This window comes from Rhodnius prolixus, unplaced genomic scaffold, assembly GCF_049639745.1.
Source record: "Rhodnius prolixus isolate KJV_2025 unplaced genomic scaffold, Rpr scaffold_13, whole genome shotgun sequence".
NCBI lineage: Eukaryota > Metazoa > Arthropoda > Insecta > Hemiptera > Reduviidae > Rhodnius > Rhodnius prolixus.
The window spans coordinates 11,503,251-11,527,041 of NW_027411583.1; the positions used below are offsets into that span (position 1 = coordinate 11,503,251).

Sequence of the window (23,791 nt, forward strand, 5' to 3'; positions counted from 1 at the left end):
AGAGTCTTAAATTCAATTTTATAACTTATTCTTTGGTAGTATACGATTTATCGCAATCTAAAAACTAAGTGACAAACAGGATTCACTGGCCCTGCAATTACTCCCTATAAAATATTTGTTAAACTTTTAATTAGAAATAAATTATTAATGTTATTATTGTCTATTTTTTTTTCTTTAAATATTGTATTTTGAATTTTGGTACTGTGTCTCTACTTGTCTGCAGCAATTCAGATCAAGTTGCTTTTCATGTTAAGAAGTTTTTTTTTTGGTTATCTTACGTTGCAAGTAAAAACTATTTTACATGTTAGTAATTGCCGTGTAATTGATTGTAGTTTTTAATTTTAGCTAGAAAATATAATCTGTGATTAACTGAAAAATGTCTGAACTGAAAGAAATTTCCTGCAACAAAAGTTTTGATGGTTATCAAAAAGTATTCAGCCATGAAAGGTATGGAATAAGCCGGCCAAGAAAATCTTGCTCTTAATATCACAAGCTTAGGGTAATATTAATAATTTTTTTTTTTCTTCTTTTAGTAAAGTGCTGAAATGCCTCATGAAGTTTGGAATATTTCTTCCGAAGAATGAAGATTCCCAAAAATGTCCCGTGATATATTGGCTGTCAGGGTTGAACTGTACTGAACAGAATTTTGTCACTAAGGCCGGAGCCCAGCAACATGCTAATAAGTACAACGTAATTGTTGTAGCACCTGATACCAGTCCAAGTTGGTTTCTTTTTTCTTTCCTCGTGTTAAATGATTTAATTCTAGCGTTCAAGCTACTTAAATTTTTTAATAGGAGGTTGCAACATCCCTGGTGAGGATGATAGTTATGATTTTGGGTCAGGAGCTGGCTTTTATATTGATGCTACTTTAGACCCATGGAAAAAGCATTATAATATGTATTCTTACATTACTTCTGAGTTGCCAGCTATAATCAATGATAACTTCCCGGCAGATCCTGAACGTCAGAGTATTATGGGACATAGGTAAAATTTGCTCTTTACTTATCAGTTGAGGTACTCGTACTTTGTTTTTTGTGTAATTAAAATAAACTTTATTTTTGTCAAGCATGGGAGGACACGGTGCCTTGATATGTTATTTAAAAAATCCTGGAAAGTATAGATGTGTAAGCGCATTTGCTCCCATCTGTAATCCCACGCAGTGTGATTGGGGGAAAAAAGCTTTTGCTGGATATCTGGGTGGAGATGCTAGTTCTATTCCAGATTCTTGGCATGATTATGATGCAACATCTCTTGTAAAAAAATTTGATGGGTCACCTGTTGATATATTGATTGATCAGGTATGTACTAATTCTTATTCTATCTTTGTTTAGAGGAAGTAGAAGATTCGTACATATTTTAGATGTTTGCGTTTTTACCGGAAATAACCGTTTTCAGTACCATAAAGTGGTATTTACAAATTGTGTAGCATATGTCGAACTTTAACACGAAATAACTCAAAAAATTCGAATCTGATAATATAAATTAGAAGCACTTCGATTCGACATAAGTTTTTAAATAATGAAGCCGGAAAAGTTGTGTGGTAGTGAATAGTTTTTCTGATTTTTTTTTAAAAATTATAATGGTGTTTGTTTTAAACTTCTTGTAAAAAGTACGCTATTTATTACGTTTTTTTTTCTTTTTATTAAAGTAACTACATTTTAACGGCATCTGATGGTGGCAGAATGCTATACTCTACTGAAGTATACTATAAAGTGCTATTTCAGTTATATTGTTAAGTTCTAACAATTGTATATTTATGAGTGTGAAACATTTAGCTAATAATTTTAAGTTAGTAGAAAAATCGGTACTTTTCCGTTAGCCGGGCGCAAATGTCGCCAATTATGAACCAAACGCGAGCCAAGTCAACGGAATAAAAGTCGAAAACGTTCAACTATAAACAAATATTAATTAATATTAAGGAAAACAAGTGCAACTATAAACAAATATTAATGAATTGTAAAGAAAACAGTTTTACCCTAAACTGTTTTTCGCTTGCGCCCGGCTAACGGAAAAGTACCGAAAAATACAATCGTCTGAACAAAAAATGTTCCTCATTTAAATGGGATTGTGTGGGAAGCTTTTACTCCAACCTTCCTTAACTCTTTTTTTTTATTATTCGCTTCAAAAAGGGGATAACCCTCAAAAGGGTTATCCCCTTTTTTGTACTTAATTTCTTGAATCAGCTACCTATTCTTCGACTCAAATTTGTAGTTTTCCGGATGCTCCTTGAATAATTAATTCTTCATTAATCTAATTAATTGCACTTTCTACTCGTATTTTTTCACAGGGATTAAGCGATGAATTTCTAAAAAAAGGACAACTTCTTCCAGACAATTTTGTGCAAGCATGTAAAGAGGCCCAAGTACCAGTAATCTTGAATAAAAGAGAAGGGTATGATCATAGTTACTATTATATTGCTACATTTTTGGGAGAACATTTCGCACATCACGCCAAATTTCTGGGCTAAAAGAAAATTTTCAAAAAACTTAGTTTTATGGCTTTCAAAATTGGGAAAAACTACGACATTTAACAGATATTACATGTATCAGTAAAAAAAAATATTTTTTATAATAATATATTTTGTTTATACATTATAAATAATTATGAAGTGTTAATAACAATATATAGTGAAAATATTGGTATTTTTTTTTTTCTTTTTCAATAGATTTCTTTCAGTTCTTCTTACAAAATAACCTTTACTTAAGTATTATTTACTTCTGCGGAGGCCCTCGAATTGAATGCCAATATTGTAAAAGTGGTTCCCTCTTTTGCCATATGTGGTAAGTTCCCCAATGAGACCAGAAGCTAGAGAAAAACAAAAATGTATCAACAAAATTATGGAAACTGAGATCGACTAATAACAAAATTTGGATCGACAAAAAAACAATCACAAAGGGCAAATGAGAAGTGAAGACAAGAGGAGACAATTTAGAGGTGTCAAGTTTGGGGTATACCATTCTTACATAAACAGTAGCAAAAGATACATTCTTGAAAATGAAAATTACTTAATTAAACACAAATGAGTGAAGTAGGAATTTTTACTAACATTAAAATAACCTTAACCTTTGGTACAATAATACTAACATTTAAATACTAAAATGATGTATGTTTTTTAAGGTAAAGATATTAAAATAAAATCAACTTACATTCCAAAAGTAGCACCGCCTAAATGTGCAGCATGATCGACAAATTTCCAACCCATTAATATACCAAATAAATCTATGCCCATGATAACTTTTATAGCCTGGAAAAAAGAAAATACCAGCTGAATGCCTTCCTTAATTTCTCATACTCAACTTGTCTTGATTTCATGATTTAAATTTTGGCCGACATTGAATATGAGTTAAGTTAGACTTAACTAATTTTTTAGAAAATCATCATTTTTGTTTCCTTTATTACAAGAGGGTTGCATTGATCTATTTCTATATTTGAATTTTTATTCTTTTTCTCAGCTTGTTTATAAATACAAATTTTTAAAAAATCGATGTTTTTTTCTGCAATTTACACATTATTTTTGAATCAAAAGTTCTTGCGGTGTGGTTTACTTTATGTTTGCGGACATTTAAGTATAGGATGCCATCTCGTTTACGTAATTTTTCTTGGGCGTACTCCGTCAATTTTAAAGCTGGAATCTACTTCATCTCAAGTTGTGCCCACTACCTGAATAATAAGAGCGCTAAAAGGAGGACACTCGCTATTTTCCCCGGTAGGCAGATCGCCCTAAAAAAAACTTTGAGAGTATAGTGTCATTTCGGACATCGAATGCCACAGAGAATTACGAGGCTCTGGCGAATCCCTGTAGCGTACTAAGTTGAGTACCTGTTTACAAAGGTTTTCCAAGTATGGTGCCATCATCGCGGATACTTTCATCCTCGAAACATTTTTTGCTTATTTCTTACAGAAGTGCCCGCGGGGTCATTGAAGAATGGCTTAAACGAAAGCATACTCTGCTGCTGAAGAGGTGGGTCAGGGCTGAGGCTCTTAAAGTCGAGCTGTCTACCAGATTTCACTTTGGGACTAGTACGCATTTTTTTGGGAGGTTATTTAAACGGTGTATTTCGAAACTTGGGTTGTACAGAATAATGGGTACTCAAATGCTTCCTTAGGAGGTTAAAAATTCACTTTACGGAAGCAATGGTATTGAGCGAAAGAAATTTAATGAACTTTCGGGTTAAATTTAAATTTATGAAATTACAATAAAATAATACTTACTGTGGCTGCTTTAAAAGTAAGAAAAGGTAAAAAGATTATACTGAGTTCTTGTTCAGGATATCTTGTACACATATAACCCAAAACTGCCATTATTGCTCCGCTCTAGAACATAAAAAATTAAAAGAAATTCTTCTTCTGCAACTAGTATAATGCATGTTTCCTATCCCTATTACTGTGGTCCGAATAAAAAGAGAGTTATTTTATATTTAAATTATTGTTTACAGTCCACAACATATTAAATAACGTTGAACAAACAATTTGGAAACTGTATACAAGTTATTAAGTTATGTTAATGTTGTCTACTTCCAGAGTTTATTTCATTAGACTTCATTTCCATCTACCAGAAATTAGATGTCTTTACTATTAACACTTTTTCTAACCAATTAAAAGTAGTTTCACGCAGATCTCTAACTCTAAGGGTAGAAAAGTAAATCGTGAGCGTGTTCAAAGCTGATTTTTAGATTAGAGACTATTTTTTTTTTAATATAATTAGATTTACAGAAAATATATATTTTTTTCTAAGGCCTATAGCAAAATGATCATAAAAATTTCTATTGAAATTCATAGTCGAGTAGGCACATCTTAACACTTTATCGATAAATTATTGCTTAAACTGTTATTTACTAAGTACTATTGTGGCATACTTACAGCACCTAAAGATAATCCAGGCCGATTTACAACAACTTTATGTAAGCTACTTATAAATGAAGATATCACGCCAGCTGTCATATAAAATCCAACAAACTGTTCTTTGCCCATATTTGTTATTGTCCCTAGAAAAATTGGCAAAACATTTAAAAAAAAAAAAAAATCTGAACTGAATTTCAATAAATAATGCAAAATTAACACACATTCTTACCTGATGAAAAACTATGTAGTACGTACATATTTGTAAAAAGATGAAGGGCGGAATAATGACTAAACGTGCATAACACCATCGGCCAACATAATGCGCCTTAAAACAGAAGTTTTCTCAAAATCCTAACAGTTTTGGTAGCATATTTTATTTAAAATAACAATTTAATTTAAAAGGGGATAAAATAAATTCATACTTCCAGCCGGATTTGAGCAGAAGTATTTTACCATGGTAGGTTGGAATTTTGGGACTCTCCATGCTAGGAAAACCAATACATTTAGTAAACATATAGGTATGAAAACCTTTTCGGATTCTGATAATCTGCTGTACCATCTATTAAAGTCATTTCTCCATTTTCCCTAAAATAAAAACAATATAATGAATAATTGCTAAAAATTACTTGTAAGTAAAAGTAAAATATTCACAAAATGTTGAAGAATGTTGCTTACTACTTTCTTAGTTGTTCCTTGCAACCATCGTGTACTATTGTGATATCCTAATTTTCCTCTTGCTCTAAGGTTTTCATACTGCCAAATTGCTGCACAAACCAAACTTGAGGAACTGAACTAGATTAATAACAATAAAATATCCAAATTATTATTATTTTTTTTTGAAAACATTTTTCAACTGAGGTAAAACATTTTCATTTCTTTACCCAGCTATTTACATTTTGAGACCCCTAGAATCTGAAGTAGTTTTCCCCCCCAGGGAGGAATGGTTGGGGAGAACAAAATATCTTTAAAACGTCATTATTTTTGGTGACTGATTCATAGTTTCATAATAGGATGAAAAAAATAAATGCTAGTTTCAGTCATGGTAAACTTTATTATGCCGAGCTTTCGACCTAGGGACTAGATCATCTTCAGGGCTAATTTACAATGTACTATTTTACATCATTAGAGGGTTGGTGTGTCTTCTGTCTTGTGTGTTCATAGGCTCATGGACAGTCCATGTCTTTTCGAAAAACAGGAAAGCGGCTGAATAGAATTACATGGCGGGGGGTCGCGGAAAACAAGGATCTAAAGCGAGTCGTACCGCCGATCTAATAGACAGGGCAGAGTTTAAGGAGGCGTAAGTTGTCATTCCCTCTAAAGTGCCAATTCAGAGTGATGGGCACTTCTATTCATATATTTAACTATATTTAACTTATCGATGTTAAAATGGGTTGCTAAAATGCCGAGTTTGAAAAAAGTGACCGGAAGTATCAATTTCAAGAGTTTGTTTAAAAGATTTGAGATCTTTTTCGAAAACTTGTCAGTATGATAGTAAAAAAAAGATGCGTTTGTGAAATGAAATTCTTGACTCACTGCTATAGTAAACAAAAACGGTTTCCATAATCTTGATAATTCTACATGTTCAGATTCCACAACCAACCCTTCGAAGTGTGGTTCTAAAGACTGAATATTTTTATTATTTTTATATCTTCCTCTAAGCAATTTAGTAGGCGTTGTACTGAAAAGATAACTTTTGGACGTTGGTTTAACTTTCAAAAAAGATCTATTTGTCGTATTATAACTATTAGCACAGTACCACCTAAAAAAACACAACATATCTATTAAATTTTTCTCAATTTTATTTATTTTTATAAATAAGGAATTTAATTGATTCCATAATCTTACCTTACACAAGAATTCCGAACAGAATATAAACGTAAGAACATTTTGTTAACATTAGGAAGGATAATTTATTAAATAAATAAATTTTATTGAAAGCATGACTTTTTTAAAATTTTGAAGAGTAAATAAAATTAAATACAATGAAGAATTTTTATGGAATACATATTGAATTGCAAAATTTTCAAAGTAACCAATACTAAACAACCTTAACCTGCACTTGTACACAAATATGTATTAACGATAAAAAATGATCGAGTATGGAATATCGATACCTTAATCTCTCAACTGAATGATCTTTTTCGGAGCATTGTCTGTTGTCTGCCGCCTGCATGATCGAGTTGATTAAAATGTTTATTTTTATTTTTTGAAGATTGCTTTTTTGTACCACAGTGCCAAATACAATATTGAAATTAACTTAGATGATTGACGGTGTAAATTGCTTATTTTATCATATAAGTTGCCCCAGAGCAACGTTTTTTTTTTCCGTTAACACTAGTTGAGGAGCTACACAGAAATTTCTTATGCTACTTGATCTATGTGCAATATGGTTAATTGTATCTTTGATTTATTTGATGGTGCAACATGAAGTCGTAGTGCACTTAATGAATGTTTACTGTGGTAATGCCCCGTCTGTGAAACAAGTTTTAAAAACAATTTTATAGTTTCTATAGATAATTACTAACAGTTAAAATGATTCCTGTAAAGTTTAAAGCTTTAACTTCAGATTCTTCAGAAGAAAGTGATAGTACAGATTCTTTAACAGTAACGAAAGAAGCATTGGTAATTATCAGTATTTTATATTGATTTTTTAAATATTTTTCTAAAGAAAAAGGTCCATAAGCTTTTTTTTTTTTTAATAGAAGTCACTCAAGTTAGTCCAAGAAGGGTATTGATTCTGAGCATTTTAATTTTCGTAGCTTTTATATCTTGTTGATATTACATAAATTTAAGTATTGGGTTATCCACTACATTATTGTGAAGTTACTGTGCGTGAAATTTCTGTTTTATGTCTTACATGAATGATATTCATGTAATTTATTTAAGATGGTGTTTAAGACAAAAGCCAAATTTCAGCTTTTTACCTTTTCGCGTTCAAAATTGAACATGAAGTAGTGAAGCTAATAATGAAATTGGGCCCTATTATCTGCAAACAATGTTGCGTTTGTTCAATAAATACCGTGATGAGTAATGTCGAATTTGTCAACGATGAATAGAAGATGAAGGGCCTCTAAAACTACCCGAATATTAATCAAATAACGCTAGAAAATCTGCAGGGAGTTTGGGATAAAATACAGATAAGGAAAGTGTGTGATACGAATCGCCAAGAGGCTGCCTTGAGAGCTGAATAGGAAAAAAGAAATTAAATAGAAATTAATTAAATAGAAAAGAAATTAATTAGAGTGCTCTGCAATAACCGGTGACGATCCTTAGCGCATTATAATCTGATAACCACGAACAAATTTCAAGCATCAAGCCCAGTTCTAAATTAAATTTCCCTTAAGGCCGCACCAGTTTGATGCCGGTTTGTGAGACCCAGCAAACCAGTTACAAATGACGATTATCTCTAGCTCTAAACGACAAAATGTAACAACCCACAATTTCTTTAAGCATCTCAACAATTTTTTTTCAAAGACTTTTTTAACTGTCTTGTCACTGAAAATAGCTTTTAACGTTCGTCAAATCCTTAAATCATTAGAACATGAAACCACAAATAAGTCTCAAAACAGAGTTTTATGTGGTAGAGAAAAACAAGCAAATTTCTTGTTACAAAAATTTGTTGATTGTCATGTTATTTATTAATACACAGATGTGTAAATGCACTTCGGAAACGCAATAACTTTGTGGACAGCCAAAGCGATGCTACTTTACTTTTTTTGAGTCAATTTTCTCGAGCCAACTTAGACTTCAAATTTGACATAAGATTATTGAGTTCTTGAAATCATTGGTTTGTCATGTCATGGGGAACTATTTTTGGTTTTCGAAATCATCTTTATAAATACTTATAAGTAATCTAGGTAACTTGCTATTCTTCAGGAGCAACAGGCTATATCCAAGTACCAGCAAGCTCTTGAGTTTGAAAATAATGGAATGTGGGAAAAGGCAGAAACGTTACTAAGAGAGCTGCTTAAGTCTCAGATGTTAAATCAGGTGAGCCTTTAAAGCACGCATTATTTTTATGCTAATTTTCTACAGGAAGTTTAGATTTGATTTGTGTACAAAATAGGACTTCAACTCAATTTCTCTGCATCTTAAAAAAAACTATGATCATTCTTTTACAGTCATTGATTGTTTTAGAATGAAGTTTTGTGTATATTTTTCATTGAAAATGGGTGATAATGCTCTAGTCTTTATTTGTGGGTTCTCTAAAAACCCATGCTTCGAGCCTTTTGTGTTTTATGTGATCTTAGGGACTATTAATAAAATTTTTGTTGTTAGACTAACACTTATCCTCACGAACCCAAAAGTCTTAAAGAAGTGGCTAGTCCACTTTCATTTACAACAATTTTATGGGTAGATTATTAAAGAAAATAGGGCAGGTCAACTAATACAGACAATTGAGGCCTTTTATGCGGCTTCCTTGTCTTTCTGATGATCCAAAATTTTCTCACTAATTTTTGCACCTTTTCACCTCTGGTCACCGAAGAACAGAGGTCTTATACAGCAAAAGGGCATTAAGAATGTAAAGAGACAGGTTATAATCAATTTTGTATCGATCATAAAATTAAATATAATCTTATTTGTTCAAATAGGAAAGTTTTTGAAGTGCTTAACAAGTATTTCTAGGAATTAAATCTGCCTTTATGTCCCATTAGCATATCAACGGTCATTTGCAAGATTAGTTCATCAGCTATAGTTAAGAAAATTTACATTTATTGAATGAGTTTTCTTTTTTTTCACAGCCTATTGAACAAGTATCTAACAATGGAAACGTTCAGTCAACCATGGCCCATCTGAAATATTGTGTAACAATGAATCTTGGAAGTTGTCTTGCAAAACAAGGAAAATTAGAGAACAGTTTAAAATATTATCTTAAGGTATTTGAACCAAGTTAATTTTCATCCGTCTCTTCTAATAAAATACAGTAAATTTTTTTGAATATTTTAATTTATAGGCTTCAAGATTAGATCCAAATGATTTAAATTTGTGGTATAAAATTGGTACTACAGCGTGCCTAATTCCAGATTTGTATCTAGCTGCTTCAGCTTTTGAAGAGGTAAGTCGAGAATTATATAATAAATACATGGAACATTTACTTATTTCATTTTAGGGATTTCACTCAACTACCAGACCTACTAATTTTGTGCAAAAATGAATTTTATTTCATACTATATTCGCCTCCTCGCCGACCATCAGACCTCGTCCACCTATTTCCCCTTTAAATCATCTGTACACAACGACTCAGAGATCTCTCGTTTCTTTATTATTAGGGCATCCTCTTTTCCATCACTACATTGCTATCTCCTCAAGTTCTCTTTTGAACGTAAATCTTGGCTATATTTAGTGTGCCTTGCTAAAAAAGTTATCATTAAAACCTAGCCATTTCCATATCTTCGCAATTACTAACTCTACCTAGCCCGATTTTTTTTAACTTCCTCTTACTAGGAGTAATAGGGAGAATTGCAATCGTGTCATTGGTTCAAATTGGATCATTCCCTGCAAATACATACTGTGATCAAGAAACTAAAAAATAATAGAAAAGATTAACTTCTTATTCCGTGTTGATAGTTTCACAAATTATTACTTTTTTGTGAGTTTTTGGTTAAAATCCGTGATCTGAAACTATTTTTATAATAATTTTCAGATAAATGAATTTTCTGTATCAAATTTGTATAATATGTTGGTTACTGCTGGATATAAAAGTTATTTCATTTTTTATTTATTTAAATTTTCTCTTCTAGGGATTAAAATGCAGTCCAAATCATTGGCCGAGCATAGATAGTATAATTACAGTTTATTATGCTATTGGAGATTTTATGTCTTGTTTACACTATATTCATAAAGGATTACAAATGGATGTAAGTTTTTTGAAAGGACACGCTTTTAAAGAGAAAATATTTACACAGTCTCCTTCACTTGAAGAAGATTTTAAATTATTTTATCCTGAATGGTAAGTTAAGTAACCAACCATATCTACTTCCTTGTATATTTTTCTGATTTTCATGAATAAAGTGTCATTCGAATCAAAATTTTAAAAAAGTTGGCCTTTTTAGAAGTCTCCACGTTGGCCACATGCCACACGCAAGTAAAGTTCTCTCTAAAACTATTATTAATAATATTTCTATAACGCTTAGCCAGATCTTGATAAAATTAAGCACCAAGAAATATTAAAAGCTTCCCTAAGTGACTACAACGTGACATAACGCTTTTTACACCTACCAAAGGAAAGAAATCCAATCTTGCTTAAATGAAGTATAATTTCTATTTACCTTTTAGATATAAGTACTGTTATCACACAATCATTTTTCCTACTTCTCATAAGAGGAAGAACTTCCGTACAAATAACATCCTATTTTATTGAAAACGTTTCCACAAAAAAAATTGTATTTGAGGATTCTTTGAGGAACGCTACTATAAGCATTCTTTCAAAACATCTCCCCAGTTAGGGGAATAAGAGTTAATCAATATAGTTAATACATAACTTATAAAACTATTCGCTTCGTTAAAAAAATAGTCAATAAGATATAAAAGATTAAATTTTGGAGGTTTGTAAATACATTCAAATTTAAAATCTTTATATCTCCTTTCGTATTCATTAGATTTCTATGAAATCTTTACCTAATTTTAGAGAAAAGTTAGCTCTATAGCTGGATGAAATAGCATTGTTTTAGTGATTATAGTTACTGAGATATTGACAGTTAAATTTTGGTGGTTTGCAAATACGTTCAAATTTCAAACGTTTATATTTCTTTTCGTGTTCATTTGATTTCTATGAAATCTTGACCAAATTGTAGAGAAAAGAGAGCTCTATAACTGGATGAAATAGCATTGTTTTAGTGATAATAGTTATTGAGGTATTGAAGGTTAAATTTTGGAGGTTTTCGAATACGTTCAAATTTCAAATGTTTATATTTCCTTTCGTATTCATTAGATTTCAATGAAATCTTTACCAAATTGTGGAGAAAAGTGAGTTCTATAAATGGATGCTATAGCATTGTTTTAGTGATAATAGTTACTAAGATATTGAAGGTTAAATTTTGGTGGTTTGCAAATACGTTCAAATTTCAAACGTTTATATTTCCTTTCGTATTTATTAGATTTCAATGAAATCTTTACCAAATTGTGGAGAAAAGTGAGTTCTATAAATGGATGCTATAGCATTGTTTTAGTGATTATAGTTTCTGATATATTGGGTGTTAAATTTTGGGTGGTTTGCAAATACGTTCAAATTTCAAACGTTTATATTTCTTTTCGTATTCATTAGATTTCAATGAAATCTTTACTAAATTGTAGAGAAAAGGGAGCTCTATAACTGGACGAAATACCATTGTTCTAGTGATAATAGTTATTGAGGAATTGAAGGTTAAATTTTGGAGGTTTGCGAATACGTTCAAGTTTCTAATGTTTATATTTCCTTTCGTATTCATTACATTTCAATGAAATCTTTCCTAATTTGTAGAGAAAAGGGAGCTCTATAAGTGGATGAAATAGCATTGTTTTAGTGATAATAATAATTATTGTGGTATTGAATGTTAAATTTTGGAGGTTTTCGTATACGTTCAAATTTCAAATGTTTATATTTCCTTTCGTATTCATTAGATTTCAATGAAATCTTTACCAAATTGTGGAGAAAAGTGAGCTCTATAGCTGGATGAAATAGCATTGTTTCAGTGATTATAGTTACTGAGATATTGACTTTTAAATTTTGGTGGTTTGCAAATACGTTCAAATTTCAAACGTTTATATTTCCTTTCGTATTCATTAGATTTCAATGAAATTTTTACTAAATTGTAGAGAAAAATGAGCTCTATAACTGGATGCCATAGCATTGTTTTAGGGATAATAGTTATTGAGGAATTGAAGGTTAAATTTTGGAGGTTTGAGAATACGTTGAAGTTTCTAATGTTTATATTTCCTTTCGTATTCATTAGATTTCATTGAAATCTTTACCAAATTGTAGAGAAAAGTGAGTTCTATAAATGGATGCTATAGCATTGTTTTAGTGATAATAGTTACTAAGATATTGAAGGTTAAATTTTGGTGGTTTGCAAATACGTTCAAATTTCAAACGTTTATATTTCCTTTCGTATTTATTAGATTTCAATGAAATCTTTACCAAATTGTGGAGAAAAGTGAGTTCTATAAATGGATGCTATAGCATTTTTTTAGTAATAATAGTTATTGAGGTATTGAAGGTTAAATTTTGGAGGTTTTCGAATACGTTCAAACTTCAAATGTTTATATTTCCTTTCGTATTCATTAGATATCAATGAAATAATTACCAAATTGTGGAGAAACGTGAGTTCTATTAATGGATGTTATAGCATTGTTTTAGTGATAATAGTTACTAAGATATTGAAGGTTAAATTTTGGTGGTTTTCAAATACGTTCAAATTTCAAATGTTTATATTTCCTTTCGTATTCATTAGATTTCAATGAAATCTTTACCAAATTGTGGAGAAAAGTGAGCTCTATAGCTGGATGAAATAGCATTGTTTTAGTGATTATAGTTACTGAGATATTGAAGGTTAAATTTTGGTGGTTTGCAAATACGTTCAAATTTCAAACGTTTATATTTCCTTTCGCATTTATTAGATTTCAATGAAATTTTTACTAAATTGTTGAGAAAAGTGAGCTCTATACCTGGATGAAATAGCATTCTTTTAGTGATTATAGTTACTGAGATATTGAAAGTTAAATTTTGGTGGTTTGCAAATACGTTCAAATTTCAAACCTTTCTGTTTCTTTTCGTATACATTAGATTTCATTGAAATCTTTACCAAACTGTAGAGAAAAGTGAGCTCTATAACTGGATCAAATACCATTGTTTTAGTGATTATAGTTACTGAGATATTGGCAGTTAAATTTTGGTGGTTTGCAAATACGTTCAAATTTCAAACGTTTAAATTTCCTTTCGTATTCATTAGATTTCAATGAAATCTTTCCTAATTTGTAGAGAAAAGGGAGCTCTATAAGTGGATGAAATAGCATTGTTTTAGTGATAATAATAATTATTGTGGTATTGAATGTTAAATTTTGGAGGTTTTCGTATACGTTCAAATTTCAAATGTTTATATTTCCTTTCGTATTCATTAGATTTCAATGAAATCTTTACCAAATTGTGGAGAAAAGTGAGCTCTATAGCTGGATGAAATAGCATTGTTTCAGTGATTATAGTTACTGAGATATTGACTTTTAAATTTTGGTGGTTTGCAAATACGTTCAAATTTCAAACGTTTATATTTCCTTTCGTATTCATTAGATTTCAATGAAATTTTTACTAAATTGTAGAGAAAAATGAGCTCTATAACTGGATGCCATAGCATTGTTTTAGGGATAATAGTTATTGAGGAATTGAAGGTTAAATTTTGGAGGTTTGAGAATACGTTGAAGTTTCTAATGTTTATATTTCCTTTCGTATTCATTAGATTTCAATGAAATCTTTACCAAATTGTGGGGAAAAGTGAGCTCTATAGCTGGATGAAATAGCATTGTTTTAGTGATTATAGTTACTGAGATATTAAAGGTTAAATTTTGGTGGTTTGCAAATACGTTCAAATTTCAAACGTTTATATTTCCTTTCGCATTTATTAGATTTCAATTGAATCTTTACCAAATTGTTGAGAAAAGTGAGCTCTATACCTGGATGAAATAGCATTCTTTTAGTGATTATAGTTACTGAGATATTGAAAGTTAAATTTTGGTGGTTTGCAAATACGTTCAAATTTCAAACCTTTCTGTTTCTTTTCGTATACATTAGATTTCATTGAAATCTTTACCAAACTGTAGAGAAAAGTGAGCTCTATAACTGGATCAAATACCATTGTTTTAGTGATTATAGTTACTGAGATATTGGCAGTTAAATTTTGGTGGTTTGCAAATACGTTCAAATTTCAAACGTTTATATTTCCTTTCGTATTCATTAGATTTCAATGAAATCTTTCCTAATTTGTAGAGAAAAGGGAGCTCTATAAGTGGATGAAATAGCATTGTTTTAGTGATAATAATAATTATTGTGGTATTGAATGTTAAATTTTGGAGGTTTTCGAATACGTTCAAATTTCAAATGTTTATATTTCCTTTCGTATTCATTAGATTTCAATGAAATCTTTACCAAATTGTGGAGAAAAGTGAGCTCTATAGGTGGATGAAATAGCATTGTTTTAGTGATTATAGTTACTGAGATATTGAAGGTTAAATTTTGGTGGTTTGCAAATACGTTCAAATTTCAAACCTTTCTATTTCCTTTCGTATTCATTAGATTTCAATGAAATTTTTACTAAATTGTAGAGAAAAATGAGCTCTATAACTGGATGCCATAGCATTGTTTTAGGGATAATAGTTATTGAGGAATTGAAGGTTAAATTTTGGTGGTTTGCAAATACGTTCAAATTTCAAACGTTTATATTTCCTTTCGCATTTATTAGATTTCAATTGAATCTTTACCAAATTGTTGAGAAAAGTGAGCTCTATACCTGGATGAAATAGCATTCTTTTAGTGATTATAGTTACTGAGATATTGAAAGTTAAATTTTGGTGGTTTGCAAATACGTTCAAATTTCAAACCTTTCTGTTTCTTTTCGTATACATTAGATTTCATTGAAATCTTTACCAAACTGTAGAGAAAAGTGAGCTCTATAACTGGATCAAATACCATTGTTTTAGTGATTATAGTTACTGAGATATTGGCAGTTAAATTTTGGTGGTTTGCAAATACGTTCAAATTTCAAACGTTTATATTTCCTTTCGTATTCATTAGATTTCAATGAAATCTTTCCTAATTTGTAGAGAAAAGGGAGCTCTATAAGTGGATGAAATAGCATTGTTTTAGTGATAATAATAATTATTGTGGTATTGAATGTTAAATTTTGGAGGTTTTCGAATACGTTCAAATTTCAAATGTTTATATTTCCTTTCGTATTCATTAGATTTCAATGAAATCTTTACCAAATTGTGGAGAAAAGTGAGCTCTATAGCTGGATGAAATAGCATTGTTTTAGTGATTATAGTTACTGAGATATTGAAGGTTAAATTTTGGTGGTTTGCAAATACGTTCAAATTTCAAACGTTTATATTTCCTTTCGCATTTATTAGATTTCAATGAAATTTTTACTAAATTGTTGAGAAAAGTGAGCTCTATACCTGGATGAAATAGCATTCTTTTAGTGATTATAGTTACTGAGATATTGAAAGTTAAATTTTGGTGGTTTGCAAATACGTTCAAATTTCAAACCTTTCTGTTTCTTTTCGTATACATTAGATTTCATTGAAATCTTTACCAAACTGTAGAGAAAAGTGAGCTCTATAACTGGATCAAATACCATTGTTTTAGTGATTATAGTTACTGAGATATTGGCAGTTAAATTTTGGTGGTTTGCAAATACGTTCAAATTTCAAACGTTTAAATTTCCTTTCGTATTCATTAGATTTCAATGAAATCTTTCCTAATTTGTAGAGAAAAGGGAGCTCTATAAGTGGATGAAATAGCATTGTTTTAGTGATAATAATAATTATTGTGGTATTGAATGTTAAATTTTGGAGGTTTTCGTATACGTTCAAATTTCAAATGTTTATATTTCCTTTCGTATTCATTAGATTTCAATGAAATCTTTACCAAATTGTGGAGAAAAGTGAGCTCTATAGCTGAATGAAATAGCATTGTTTCAGTGATTATAGTTACTGAGATATTGACTTTTAAATTTTGGTGGTTTGCAAATACGTTCAAATTTCAAACGTTTATATTTCCTTTCGTATTCATTAGATTTCAATGAAATCTTTACCAATTTGTGGGGAAAAGTGAGCTCTATAGCTGGATGAAATAGCATTGTTTTAGTGATTATAGTTACTGAGATATTGAAGGTTAAATTTAGGTGGTTTGCAAATTCGTTCAAATTTCAAACGTTTATATTTCTTTTCGTGTTCATTTGATTTCTATGAAATCTTGACCAAATTGTAGAGAAATGAGAGCTCTATAACTGGATGAAATAGCATTTTTTTAGTAATAATAGTTATTGAGGTATTGAAGGTTAAATTTTGGAGGTTTTCGAATACGTTCAAACTTCAAATGTTTATATTTCCTTTCGTATTCATTAGATATCAATGAAATAATTACCAAATTGTGGAGAAACGTGAGTTCTATTAATGGATGTTATAGCATTGTTTTAGTGATAATAGTTACTAAGATATTGAAGGTTAAATTTTGGTGGTTTTCAAATACGTTCAAATTTCAAATGTTTATATTTCCTTTCGTATTCATTAGATTTCAATGAAATCTTTACCAAATTGTGGAGAAAAGTGAGCTCTATAGCTGGATGAAATAGCATTGTTTTAGTGATTATAGTTACTGAGATATTGAAGGTTAAATTTTGGTGGTTTGCAAATACGTTCAAATTTCAAACGTTTATATTTCCTTTCGCATTTATTAGATTTCAATGAAATTTTTACTAAATTGTTGAGAAAAGTGAGCTCTATACCTGGATGAAATAGCATTCTTTTAGTGATTATAGTTACTGAGATATTGAAAGTTAAATTTTGGTGGTTTGCAAATACGTTCAAATTTCAAACCTTTCTGTTTCTTTTCGTATACATTAGATTTCATTGAAATCTTTACCAAACTGTAGAGAAAAGTGAGCTCTATAACTGGATCAAATACCATTGTTTTAGTGATTATAGTTACTGAGATATTGGCAGTTAAATTTTGGTGGTTTGCAAATACGTTCAAATTTCAAACGTTTAAATTTCCTTTCGTATTCATTAGATTTCAATGAAATCTTTCCTAATTTGTAGAGAAAAAGGAGCTCTATAAGTGGATGAAATAGCATTGTTTTAGTGATAATAATAATTATTGTGGTATTGAATGTTAAATTTTGGAGGTTTTCGTATACGTTCAAATTTCAAATGTTTATATTTCCTTTCGTATTCATTAGATTTCAATGAAATCTTTACCAAATTGTGGAGAAAAGTGAGCTCTATAGCTGGATGAAATAGCATTGTTTCAGTGATTATAGTTACTGAGATATTGACTTTTAAATTTTGGTGGTTTGCAAATACGTTCAAATTTCAAACGTTTATATTTCCTTTCGTATTCATTAGATTTCAATGAAATCTTTACCAATTTGTGGAGAAAAGTGAGCTCTATAGCTGGATGAAATAGCATTGTTTTAGTGATTATAGTTACTGAGATATTGAAGGTTAAATTTAGGTGGTTTGCAAATTCGTTCAAATTTCAAACGTTTATATTTCTTTTCGTGTTCATTTGATTTCTATGAAATCTTGACCAAATTGTAGAGAAATGTGAGCTCTATAACTGGATGAAATAGCATTGTTTTAGTAATAATAGTTATTGAGGTATTGAAGGTTAAATTTCGGAGGTTTTCGAATACGTTCAAACTTCAAATGTTTATATTTCCTTTCGTATTCATTAGATATCAATGAAATAATTACCAAATTGTGGAGAAACGTGAGTTCTATTAATGGATGTTATAGCATTGTTTTAGTGATAATAGTTACTAAGATATTGAAGGTTAAATTTTGGTGGTTTTCAAATACGTTCAAATTTCAAACCTTTCTATTTCCTTTCGTATACATTAGATTTCATTGAAATCTTACCAAATTGTAGAGAAAAGTGAGTTCTATAAATGGATGCTATAGCATTGTTTTAGTGATAATAGTTACTAAGATATTGAAGGTTAAATTTTGGTGGTTTGCAAATACGTTCAAATTTCAAACGTTTATATTTCCTTTCGTATTTATTAGATTTCAATGAAATCTTTACCAAATTGTGGAGAAAAGTGAGTTCTATAAATGGATGCTATAGCATTGTTTTAGTGATTATAGTTTCTGATATATTGGGTGTTAAATTTTGGGTGGTTTGCAAATACGTTCAAATTTCAAACGTTTATATTTCTTTTCGTATTCATTAGATTTCAATGAAATCTTTACTAAATTGTAGAGAAAAGGGAGCTCTATAACTGGATGAAATAGCATTGTTTTAGTGATAATAGTTATTGAGGAATTGAAGGTTAAATTTTGGAGGTTTGCGAATATGTTCAAGTTTCTAATGTTTATATTTCCTTTCGTATTCATTACATTTCAATGAAATCTTTACCAAATTGTGGAGAAAAGTGAGCTCTATAGCTGGATGAAAGAGCATTGTTTTAGTGATTATAGTTACTGAGATATTGAAGGTTAAATTTAGGTGGTTTGCAAATACGTTCAAATTTCAAACCTTTCTATTTCCTTTCGTATACATTAGATTTCATTGAAATCTTTACCAAATTGTAGAGAAAAGTTACCTCTATAACTGGATCAAATACCATTGTTTTATTGATTATAGTTACTGAGATATTGGCAGTTAAATTTTGGTGGTTTGCAAATACGTTCAAATTTCAAACGTTTATATTTCCTTTCGTATTTATTAGATTTCAATGAAATCTTTCCTAATTTGTAGAGAAAAGGGAGCTCTATAAGTGGATGAAATAGCATTGTTTTAGTGATAATAATAATTATTGAGGTATTGAAGGTTAAATTTTGGAGGTTTTCGAATACGTTCAAATTTCAAATGTTTATATTTCCTTTCGTATTCATTAGATTTCAATGAAATCTTTACCAAATAGTGGAGAAAATTGAGCTCTATAGCTGGATGAAATAGCATTGTTGTAGTGATTATAGTTACTGAGATATTGACTGTTAAATTTTGGTGGTTTGCAAATACGTTCAAATTTCAAACCTTTCTGTTTCTTTTCGTATACATTAGATTTCATTGAAATCTTTACCAAATTGTAGAGAAAAGTGAGCTCTATAACTGGATCAAATACCATTGTTTTAGTGATTATAGTTACTGAGATATTGGCAGTTAAATTTTGGTGGTTTGCAAATACGTTCAAATTTCAAACGTTTATATTTCCTTTCGTATTCATTTGATTTCAATGAAATCTTTCCTAATTTGTAGAGAAAAGGGAGCTCTATAAGTGGATGAAATAGCATTGTTTTAGTGATAATAATAATTATTGTGGTATTGAATGTTAAATTTTGGAGGTTTTCGAATACGTTCAAATTACAAATGTTTATATTTCCTTTCGTATTCATTAGATTTCAATGAAATCTTTACCAAATAGTGGAGAAAAGTGAGCTCTATAGCTGGATGAAATAGCATTGTTTCAGTAATTATAGTTACTGAGATATTGACTTTTAAAGTGTAACTTGTTAGTATCTTTAATGTAATGATTTTCACCCAAATCTATAGTTAACTCCTTATACAAACAATGAAAAGTCGAATCCGCAGCTTTAGCCATCAAATTTCTTTTAAATGACTGTTTTATTTTCTCAACTAAAAGTTCAAATTGATGCTCTCCTCCACTGTCATATTTTATTAATTCCATATCCTGCCTTTCACAAATATCATTAAATTCTTTAAACCAAAATATTTTTTCTCTTATAATTTGTTCCGCTAAAATCTTTGGTAATCGTGTATTTGGTAAAGTAAGCACTTTCCGGATGTAGCGATAATGTAAGCTCAGTGTAAAAACGAATATAGGTGTCAAACCCGACTCCAAATATATAACATAACTGGGCGTGTTCTTTGGTAACAGAAACAATCTTTTAATGAAAAAAGTATTTAAACTTTCTATTTTATCACTCCACAGGAACCCCCAAGTCTGCGCGGCGTAACTAACTATGGCTCTAGCTACTGCATTAAACATTTCAAATTTAACTGAAATCGGTATACCATTTTTATTGAATACATTACTGTAATTCGTTATAATACTTGCTTTAGCCGCACGAAGTCGATCTTCAAAGTGGTGTCGGAAAGCTAATTGTGGAGTTAACCAAACACCCAAATATTTATATTGTTTGACTACTTCTATTTCCGTTCTGTTAAAATACCACTTCTCATTCCTGGCTAATTTCCCTCCTCGTCTGAAAACCATAACCTTCGACTTATCAAGATTAACCGACAAATTCCAAGTTTCGCAATAAGCGGACAATCTATTTATCATACTCTGAAGGACTATTGGGTCACTAGCCACAATCACGACATCATCGGCGTATAACAAACATTTTACAGTTACACCGGCCACACGTATACCACCTCCCAAACAATGTTCGATATCGTTTAAGTACAATGAAAATAATAACGGCGATAATAAGCATCCTTGTTTAAGCCCATTTAGAGTTTTAAACGTACTAGTTAATCCGTTAGGGGTCCATACCGATGATCTAGTATCACTATACAAACCCTTTAATGTTTCAATAAATCTAGTAGACAGCCCTAGTGAATATAGTTTACAGTATAAAGAATTTCGGTCTATAGTATCAAACGCAGACTTATAATCAATGAAAAAACAATACAGTTTGTGGCCCTTCCTGCCCACTTTAAGCTTTATAATATTCGTTAAATTGAAGATGTTATCTACTGTAGAATATCCTTTTCTGAAACCCGCCTGCGACTCACTAAGAATATTATTTTCGTTTTCCCACGCTTGTGCTCTTTTCAACAGCAAACCTGTAAATAGCTTCGAAACACAATCAGAAAATGAAATACCCCTATAGTTTCTAACATCATTTACATCACCTTTTTTATACAGTGGGAATATTATTGAGTGAGAAAACGTTTCCGGAATATTGGCAGTGCCATACATATTGTTAAATACCTTTAGTAACACTTCAATAAAATTAGTTGGGCAGTTTTTAAAGAATTCATACGGAATTCTATCATTTCCGGGTGCCTTTCCAGATTTTGCGGAATTTATTACGTCTGTTAGCTCACAAAGTGTAAAATTTTTATCAACAGAGGGTAAGGTGATAAAAGGCGAAACATAACTAATAGAACAAATATCATGATGCGGATTTAATAAATTATTGAAGTGTTTAACCCAATCTTCGCTATGAATTTGAGTTCCACACAAAAATTTAGATTTTTTAAAAAATTTAATTATATGCCAAAAATTGTTTCCATATTTTATTTCTTTGAACTGTTCATATAATGATAAATAGAAATGTTGTTTCTTTTTCCTAATCAACTGATTATACTGTTTATTACACTGAACATACATACGCCTAAAGAGGTCTAAATTATATTTTCTATAAAGGTTCAACAGGGCAAATGATTGTACTCTTTTATTTTTACACTCTGAATCATACCATATCTGTTTTGGTTTACTAACGGAACATGCACTATTCTGTTTAAAATGACCTAAACACGCTGAATCTCTTATGATATTTGTTAATATATTTATATTTTCTTGCGCATTACAAACGCTCAAATTCAAACTATCTACCTTTACTTCCGCTTTCTTTTTAAAATTTTGTTCATCGACATTTGTCCACATCAATTTAGGCAGTAATGGAAATACTTCATTTTTTCTTTTTTTGGAGGCAGCTTCAATCAATAACTGAATGGGCATATGATCGGAGTAATGTTGAGGCAATACTTTGAAATCATGAATAGTATTTGTAAGATCAAATGATACGGCACATATATCGTTCACTGAGCTCCCTGGACCTCCTATGAACGTAAACTCACCTTCACTGTCCCCTGGCGTTCTCCCATTTAAAACTACTAGGTTAAAATCTTCACACAATTCCAAAAAAGTATCCCCTTTTTTATTTTTAACAAAATCTTTCGAATTTCTCTTTAAATTAAATTTAAATTCATCTAAAACCACGTCAGAATACACTTCTTGTGCATTAGATATTCTAATATTACAGTCTCCTAAAATGACAAATTTACTATTTGCATTATTATTTAAAATATTGCTTATTACCTCAAAATCCTCCGACCAATTCGCACCTCTCAAATAAACTGGCATAATATAGAATTCATGATTGTCTACTTTGCAATGAATCACGGTGTAATTATCAAGTTTTATAAATTTAAAAAGGGAATTTAAACATTTCTTAATACCGTACAAACTTCCGCATTTCGCTCGGCCAAATGATTTATCTCTCACACCACTTATCCAATACAAATCATATCCCTCAAACGAATTTTCATAGAAATTAAAATCTTTTTCTTCTACGAATGTTTCAAATAATAAAAAAATATCTGAGCTTTTAATAAAATTAAAGAACATTACTTTATCTAACTTATTACGAATACCTGCCACATTATAACTGACAATGGAAAAACTAATCTCAGAATTTTCACAAATTTCACTAACACCACACACATAACTCTCCGCCTTCTGCAAACGGACTACTTCACATTTTTTTGCTCTTCATTCCTCTTCTCTGGGGTTAGATAGCCGTTAATTAACACCATATCCTCTTCATTAGCCGCTGTAAAACCACTACCTTCTTCCCAAGAAAATCTTTTGTTTTGATATAGAAAGTAATCATTTCTAACCAGTACTCGAGCCTCTTTATCAATTTCCAATATGCGTCTTTTCATCTCCAGCAGTTTTTTCCTTCTTATCCTATCTTTAAGTATGAGATCTCTGTGTACCCATATTCCTGTATTTTTTAAATTTTTGCCATTTTTCAATATATGCTGTACATCAGAAGTTTTAATCATTTCAACTAGAATTGATGTACGATCCGGCCCTATGGTGTACACTCTATCAATCAATACATTTTCTATACCAAATGATTTTTTGCACATTTCCTGAATTAACTTAGTCATATTTTCACCTTCCTTAATTTCAGAAAATCCCCTAAATATAATATTTTTGGCCTTTGATCTCCTCATCAAAAATTCCACATTTCTTTTTACTTCCTTATTTTGTTCCTTGAGCTCAGCTACCTCTTTAGTTAACTGTTTATTAACTTCCATAACGTTTTCTAATTTGCACTCAATATTTTTCAAAACTTGAAAATGAATAGACAGTTTTGAATCTAACAATTCACTCAATTTATCCATAACGGTATCATCAATGTCCATCATATCGGAACTTAATTTTTTCGTAATTTTCGAGGCCTCTTCCGGTGAGCTAAGACACCTTCTTCGCTT

The 23,791-nt window shown here is 30.5% G+C and overlaps 3 protein-coding genes across 4 annotated transcripts in view; 2 read left to right on the forward strand and 1 right to left on the reverse strand.

Moving 5' to 3' along the window:
• Positions 1–254: 254 nt before the first annotated feature.
• Positions 255–2,642, forward strand: LOC141447779 (S-formylglutathione hydrolase). Its single transcript, XM_074115622.1, has 5 exons — positions 255–447; positions 534–721; positions 795–984; positions 1,067–1,298; positions 2,288–2,642. Exons 1-5 carry the CDS (start codon positions 377–379, stop codon positions 2,465–2,467), a joined length of 861 nt encoding a protein of 286 aa, XP_073971723.1. The 5' UTR covers positions 255–376; the 3' UTR covers positions 2,468–2,642.
• On the reverse strand, positions 2,546–6,886 carry rho-7 (rhomboid family intramembrane serine protease rho-7). Its single transcript, XM_074115615.1, has 9 exons — positions 6,688–6,886; positions 6,376–6,601; positions 5,518–5,634; positions 5,265–5,427; positions 5,072–5,167; positions 4,861–4,985; positions 4,213–4,314; positions 3,147–3,244; positions 2,546–2,805 (listed from the first exon to the last, which is right to left on the reverse strand). Exons 1-9 carry the CDS (start codon positions 6,726–6,728, stop codon positions 2,712–2,714), a joined length of 1,062 nt encoding a protein of 353 aa, XP_073971716.1. The 5' UTR covers positions 6,729–6,886; the 3' UTR covers positions 2,546–2,711.
• Positions 6,887–7,018: 132 nt separating this feature from the next.
• Positions 7,019–23,791, forward strand: part of LOC141447760 (calcineurin-binding protein cabin-1-like) — a 56,553-nt gene continuing 39,780 nt past the window's right edge. The window contains exons 1-5 of one of the 2 annotated variants that reach the window (XM_074115559.1): positions 7,019–7,464; positions 8,719–8,832; positions 9,585–9,719; positions 9,797–9,898; positions 10,584–10,792. In XM_074115559.1, coding sequence (XP_073971660.1) covers positions 7,375–7,464; positions 8,719–8,832; positions 9,585–9,719; positions 9,797–9,898; positions 10,584–10,792 — 650 coding nt within the window. In that variant the 5' untranslated portion in view covers positions 7,019–7,374. Of the gene's footprint in view, positions 7,465–8,718; positions 8,833–9,584; positions 9,720–9,796; positions 9,899–10,583; positions 10,793–23,791 lie in introns of those variants that run through there. The other variant, XM_074115560.1, reaches the window with a different exon arrangement.

Bases quoted from the DNA above. Each gene is read 5' to 3' on its own strand.
- LOC141447779 (XM_074115622.1), top strand. From the start codon at position 377: ATGTCTGAACTGAAAGAAATTTCCTGCAACAAAAGTTTTGATGGTTAT. The intron at 722-794 runs GTTGGTTTCTTT...ATTTTTTAATAG, and splicing joins AGCACCTGATACCAGTCCAA to GAGGTTGCAACATCCCTGGT. The intron at 1,299-2,287 runs GTATGTACTAAT...ATTTTTTCACAG, and splicing joins TTGATATATTGATTGATCAG to GGATTAAGCGATGAATTTCT.
- rho-7 (XM_074115615.1), bottom strand. From the start codon at position 6,728: ATGTTCTTACGTTTATATTCTGTTCGGAATTCTTGTGTAAG. The intron at 5,428-5,517 runs GTAAGCAACATT...TTTTTATTTTAG, and splicing joins AAGGAACAACTAAGAAAGTA to GGAAAATGGAGAAATGACTT. The intron at 4,315-4,860 runs GTAAGTATGCCA...TTTATGTTCTAG, and splicing joins CTGGATTATCTTTAGGTGCT to AGCGGAGCAATAATGGCAGT.